General features: G+C 40.0%; 1 protein-coding gene across 1 annotated transcript; it reads right to left on the bottom strand.

Moving 5' to 3' along the window:
• Positions 1-4,505: 4,505 nt before the first annotated feature.
• Positions 4,506-5,465, bottom strand: LOC119514673 (olfactory receptor 3A2). The gene has a single exon (XM_037810464.1). It carries the CDS (start codon positions 5,451-5,453, stop codon positions 4,506-4,508), a length of 948 nt encoding a protein of 315 aa, XP_037666392.1. The 5' UTR covers positions 5,454-5,465.
• Positions 5,466-7,147: the final 1,682 nt, after the last annotated feature.

Below are 7,147 nucleotides of genomic sequence, written 5' to 3'. Positions count from 1 at the left end.
GACCGAAACAGAGGTGGCAGGCAAGTGAGCTCAGGGTGGGGTCTCTTCAGGGAGTCAGGTTGGTTTTCTTTTTCCTCCTGACATCACTCTGGAGGTCTTGAGTGATCTCTGGGATGAGCTCATCCTTGCAACACTTTAGTATTCTAAGACACAAGCAGCTCCCCCTTCACTGGATTTTTTCCTTCTAGTGCCAGGCTAATTTAAAGGAAACACATTCTGAAAATCCTGGTCATAGCCTTGTCTTTGCCACCAAATCTCTCCATGATCTTGGGCAATTTTCTTCTAGTTAAAGCCTCATATATGTACTGTCCTGATTGAAATGGGATAATTAGTGGTGTGGAACTACAGGAGAACTTTATATATAACAAATAAGAGATGCAGAAGAGCTGTAAATATGAAGTCTCCTAGACGTGTGTTAAGGGACACTCCTCTATTCACTCAGATGTCAAAGGGTCACTAACAATTACTCTATCTTTTGGAATCTTAGTGTTCAAGAGACCTTAAACATCACCTACTCCCACTAAACACTAGAATCTGCTCAGAAATAGCCACTTAGCCCATGGCTCATATATCAGTTCGGATGCCTTCTGAGATGGGGAACTCACTCACTGACCCTCTTCGCTGACAGAGCATTTAGTCTCCTGACAGCCAGGCTGGCTCATCTCTGACTCTTTTTATTCCCAGGCTCCTGACCTGGACAATCCATATTCCTTTGTATGGAAACCCCATGATAATACATCCCCTCACTCTTCCATCTTGTGTGTGAAAAGCACCAAGGGGCCAGCCACAAGTGAGTCTCCAATCCCTACAGACACAGGGTGGGCTGAGACTGCTCCTGGGAGTGGGGGCAGAGCAAGACCCTGACAGAGGTGAGACTGGGGCTCCTGAGGAAAATCTAAGACTTGTATACTTTACATTTTGTCTGACTATATTCTGAAGATAAATTTCTAGAACAAAAATTGTTCCATTAAATGCATGTCCTTTTAAAAAAGTGTTCATGCAATATATTGTCAAGTGTCTTCAGAATTGTCATTTTGACACAAGAAGCAGAAAGAGGTGAAGCTGAGTAATAGACAGGCAGAGATTTTTGATGGGCCCTGATTGACATGTTAAAGTGTTTGGAATTTATTCTGTATATAATGACATGACATTCAATGATTATTAGTTTTAACTTTGACTATTTTTTAAAAAATATCATGCACTTATTATAGAATATCAGAGGACAAATAAGCCAAAAATAATTGCCTGTATTTTCACCATCCAAATAAAGCTGTTATTCATATTTTGTGTAAGTTGTAGACTTTGATATCTGCTAATATACCTTTATTTTTAAAAATGAAGCAAATTTTTTGAAATTTGCTTTTTCATTTAACAATCATATCTTCTTTCCATGTTAATAAATATTCTGCTACATTACTATTTAATCCCTGCACAGTACTCCAGTGTTTAATTCAATGAATAGATCACAATTTATTGACAAAATTTCTTATTATTCTATGTTTAGTTTTCAGTTTTTCCCATTGTCTACAAGATGACATTAAATCTCTTTAGATGTATATCTTTTTCTGTTTATGTGATTATTCCTGAGGGCCTACCCCAAATGTGAAATTGGTTGACCCAAAACTTTTTATTGTCATGGCCATTTTATTCAAATTGCCCTCCAAATCTTTACCAATCTATGCTTTCACCACCGGGGCACAAGCACTTGCTTTTGTCTTGTGTATAATGATTTGTTTCATGTGATGTGGAAGGACAGGATGCTTAGCTAGTTTTTAAGGATAATAGGCAAAAGCAAAAGTAATGTTTTTCTTCTTGAGTCACATTTTGTCAGTTAACATTGTCCTAAAAAGGGGATGGGATTAGATTTCTGGTACCTAAAAATCTTGGAATCAGATGACCAATAAAAATAATGCCCAGCATCTGACATGTCGACCCCAGGTGGGTCATGCACCTGAGGAACAAGCCTCTCCCTCCACTGTCATGATGGTGGGAGGTGCTAAAAGATGGGGAACATGCCAGAGGTGGGGGCTGCCACAGTGAGTGTCTCATCCCCACCTGGTGGGTGGGCAGGGGTCCCATGGGAGTCCAAGCCTGGTCCACAAGGAGTCAGTTCCTCCACACCCACCCAGAAGGGGGGCATCCAGACCAGTGGAGCACCCTGCCCTGGGCAGAGCAGGGGACAGAGACAGAGGCAGAGTGACAGGTGGGGCCCCTGTTCCCTTCTCTGTCCTTTAAAATCTGACGTTTAACACAGGTGCTTAATTTGGCCTTTGAGCTCTGGCCTCTTGTATAACTCTTGCCCCTGCAGGGAAGGCAGTCGTTACACCATGGGCTAGTTAAAAGGTCAGAGACCTGAGCTCTGCTCATATGTTCTGGAGAGAAAAAAACAAGATGACTTGATCTCAACTGAAAGCAAATGACTACAGTGACCATGGCAGCACCTCCCACCCCAGACAGCAGTATTACTGTTTAAAAAGTGATATAAGTAGTCTGGAAGTGACATGTGGAGGGCAGGCAGAGACAATAAAGGTCTTTGGATTTCCAGGGTTAGACCACAGGTTTTCTGTACTGAATATCTGCCTCTGGGTTTTAGTACCAGGTTCCTGGCTTCAGGCACTGTTTGCTCTTGCTTTAGCTAACATAAGGCTATTGGGAACAGTGCCCATTTCCTCATGTCCTCACCAACACTATTTATTATCCTTTAAATAAATTATTGTTTATCTTATGGTAAAAAAAAGTTGCAGCCCATTTGTGTCCCATTGTTTTAATTTGAATTGTCTGATGTAGTGAGGTTCATCTTTTTCTTAGTAATTGTAAGTATTCTGCATATCTTTTGTTAGTTGGGCTTGTGCATTTTTAAATTATCCTGTGCATTGTTCAATTTCTACATTTCTTCCTGAGTGGTTGTCTTTCTCTGGCTGAATCTATATCATCTATATCTATATTTATCTACAGCTAGCCACATACATATCCGAATTCATTCTTCCATTCATTGTGACTGTAATATTTTTATCAAATCATCATTTACATTATTCTAATTTAATATTATGGAAAGTTTAAGGATTCATATAATAAACATCATATATATACCATTCAATGTAACAAATATAACTCACTGCCTTTATCTGTTGCAGGATAACTATGACCCTTTATTTTGTGTTTATCATTTCCTTTGTTTTCTTCATAGTTTTATTACATTTGTATGTGTGGGAGATGGAACCATGTTCCCCTTAAAGTCATGTTCAAGTCCTAACCCTTGTCCTGTAGTTGAACATGATTGCAAGTGGGGTCTTCAAAGAGCCTGTTATGATGAAACTAAACTGAGATATGATGGGCTTAATTTGGTAGTACCCATTAATAAGGAAAGGAACCTAATAAGCAATGGAAATTCAGATGCAGAAACAGAAACCAGAGGAGAGAGATAGCCTTATATCCAAAGGAGAGAGTGATTGGTAGCCCACCCCCACCAGAACCCAACAGGCTTTGGAGAACACATGGCCTGACAATACCATAATGTTGGATGCTAGCGTACAAAATTGTGAGTCAATGATTTCCTGTTGTTTAAGCCAACTGGGTTGGGTATTCGTCATAGTAACCCTGGAAAACTAAGACAGTATATACCCTTAAATATGTGTATTATTTATGTTTACAAATTTGAAAAACTTAAGGTATATTGTATCATATTGCTCATAAACTTTTTTTGTACCAGTTTTATTGATGCACAACTTATATGCAATGAATGGAACCCCTTTAAAGCATATAATTTGAAGAGCTCTGGAAAATGTATATTTTAATGTAACTACCACCAAATCAAAATCAGCATGTTTTCCTCATAGCTGAGAGTTTATTCTATTTCCCTTCATTACAGTATATCTGCAAGGAGTGCAGAGGCTTTTGTCTATTTTATTCACAGCCCTATAGCTGGTGCACTAGAAGGGTGTCTGAGTCATAGAATTAATTCAATACAATTTATTTGAAGGAAGAACTAATGAATGAATTGGGTAGGGCTGTCCTTGCAGGACAAACTCTAAAACCAATCTCCTGGCACAAGAGATAGAAAGGCGGCTGTCAGGTTTAGGCCCTGGGCCCTCACTCCACCCCTGCCCTTAGAAATTCTGCAAGTCCCCAGTGAGCCACTGCCCTCCTGCCCTCAGGAATTCTTCAAGTTTGGGAAAACATTTAAAATTTTCATCTTTCCTGCTCCCCAAAGTACCCACTGGGAAAATGTCAACTTAGACATGCCAGCTCCCAGACCCTGGACAAAGAACTTCGCACCAAGCATCCTATATAAGCCTTACTGTTCTGCTTGCTCAGGGCTGTCACCATCTTAGGCTTCAGCCCGCATGCACATGGCTGGACAATCAAAACTCCTTTAATCAAGTTTCCATCTCTTCTCTTCCTGATCAAAGAACTTAACAGTGGCTATGGAAAAATTTTTCTGGTGTCTGCCTAATTGGACATATTTCTTAGCCAGAAATGTAGGGAAGAAGAGATTCTACCACATCTCATCTCAATGACCTCATCCCTACAAGGACCCGCCACAGGGCACCCTGCACATCGGGGTTCCTGAGGCTGTAGATGAGTGGGTTCAGCATGGGGTTGATAACACTGTTGAAAATCCCAACCCCTTTATCCTTATGCGAAGCTTCCACTGAACCAAGACGCATGTAGTTGAAGATTCCTGTTCCATAGAATAGGAAAACCACAGTGAGGTGGGAGCTACACGTGGAGAAAGCCTTTTTCCTGCCCTCCACTGAGTGCATTTGTAGAACTGCAGCTGCTACATGGATGTAGGAGGTGATGATGAGAACCACAGGGGTGCCTGCCAGTATGAAACCCATACCAAAGAGCAGCAGCTCATTGAGTTGGGTGCTGGAGCAGGATAGTTGGAAGAGCTGTGGTAGGTCACAATAGAAGTGATTGACCTCATTGGGACCACAGAATTTGAGGGTACTTAGGGCAATAGTGTGTGTCAGTGCATTGGTGAGGGAACAAGTCCAGCACATGGCCACCAATATCCTCTGGACTGCCTGGCTCATGTGGGTGCTATAGGTGAGGGGCCGGCAGATGGCCAGGAATCTGTCATAGGCCATGGCTGTCAACAGGAAACAGTCCACCCCACCCAGGAGGTGGAAGAAGAAGAGCTGTGAGATGCAGGCATCATAGGAAATTGTACACTTATGGGACAGGAGTCGACCCAACATTGAAGGAACAGTGACGGTGATACATCCGGCATCCAGTGCTGATAGATTCCCAAGAAAGAAGTACATGGGGGTGTGGAGTTTGGGCTCCACCAAGATGGCAGCCAGGATGCTGAGGTTGCCTCCAACTGTGACCAGGTAGGCAAAGAGGAAGAAAACAAAGAGCACAGATTGCAGCTTTTCTGTTTCAGCTAGTCCCAGAAGAATGAACTCAGTAGCTGCTGTCCTGTTGGTCCCAGCTTCTGGCTCCATGAATCACTGCAAGAAAATGTTGAAAAAATAGAGGAATTAGTCCACTCAATTCACTTATTCAGCATATATGTTTTAAGCCTTCTCACTGCAAAACCCCCTAGTAAATTTCCAGATGTAAGGTAAAGATTTTCTGACTCCCCAGGCCACACATCACTCATGGGCCTCCTCCATCCCCTTAATGTCTTTACCCTGATTTAAGCAGAGATGCCCAATGCCACCAATACCTTGTCCCTCCCATCCTCTACTAACTGAAGGAGCCAGAATACTTGAGAAAATACATAAAGATAAAAGTGGAGTTATTCTTTGAATGTGGCAAGAGTAAGATGAAATATTCTTCATTTTCCTCTGAGGGATCACCTCAAACCAATAAGCAGATTTCAACAGAATAAGCAGTTATATTCCCCACAGAAACAAGAAAGCATTTGAAAACAAAACTTAAATTTCAAGCTTGCTTGAAATAGTAAAGATCAAGTGAAGGTATGAGAATAATCAGAGAGAAGACCCTCACTACAGAAGATATAGTAGATGTTTATTAAGTATGCGTCACTAGATCAAAAAAAGAGAGAGAAAAATGCAGTCTATCACTCAAATGTTAATATAAAATCCTAAATGTTAACAAATCTAATTCAGTACGACATTACAAAAATAATTTGCCATAACTATGTGAGATTTATTCAAAGAATGCAAGGATAGTTTAAAATTCATATATTTATGAATATATTTCATGATAATAGATGTAAAAGTAGAGGTTGTATAATCCTTCCAAAAGGTATTTGACTATAATCAATATTCCTTTTGATTTTTGAAACCTCATAATAAAAATAAAACTAGCACAGCTCCAAAGCCAAGATCATGCATTTGGGAAAACATTAGAAGATTCCCATATTCATATCACCAAGGTTATTTCACACTTTTCTGAAAGCTCTAGCCAATTCAATTAATCAAGAAATTGAAATAAAAGTTAGATATTAGGAAAGAGTAAAAAAAAAATATTTGGAAATAATAAAATAATTTACATGGTAAAGGACCTGGAAAAACTCTTTAAAATATCTGGGTATGGGAAAATTGCAAGATTAGAAACAAAAATCCAATAATATACAATTTTCTTATATACTAACTGTAATCAACAAGAAAATATAATTTTAAAAAGCTAACATTAACTGAAGTAACTTCAGAAAAACAGGTAAATTCCTGTGATAAAATGAGATGTAAAACAGGATGCAAAACTGTATATAAATTTTACTCTCAATATAGTAACACACACTCACGTAGAATAAGTAAAATAAACACCAAGATATTACTAGTTGCTTTCAGAGTGGTAGTCACATAATGGTTTTTAGTTGTTTCCTTTGAATTGCTCTATCTTTCCAAATTATCAATATTACTTTTATAGAAATCAATAAATGCACATTTCATGAGTGGCTGAGCTATTTCCACCCTCACCATGACTATGTCCTCATAATCTCATGGTCCTTGCCTTGTGAACACAGTCGCTTGTATCACGGCAAAGCTTGGGCAGGTCCTGAGTGCAGTCAGCAGCTGTCCCACTCATTTTACTTCCTGTCAACCACACTCCATTTCCTGTGACCAGCTCTCCCCTACAGCCTGCAAGCACCTTTCCTCTGATACCCTCAAGTGATTTGAGTTCATTCTCTGGTCAACAAGTATGTGCCCAGGGTCTCTGAGCCCTCTGT

Source organism: Choloepus didactylus, chromosome 18, assembly GCF_015220235.1.
Source record: "Choloepus didactylus isolate mChoDid1 chromosome 18, mChoDid1.pri, whole genome shotgun sequence".
Classification (NCBI taxonomy): Eukaryota; Metazoa; Chordata; class Mammalia; order Pilosa; family Megalonychidae; genus Choloepus; species Choloepus didactylus.
This window is presented reverse-complemented; position numbering and strand designations above follow the sequence as displayed.

Bases quoted from the DNA above. Each gene is read 5' to 3' on its own strand.
- LOC119514673 (XM_037810464.1), bottom strand. From the start codon at position 5,453: ATGGAGCCAGAAGCTGGGACCAACAGGACAGCAGCTACTGAGTTCATT.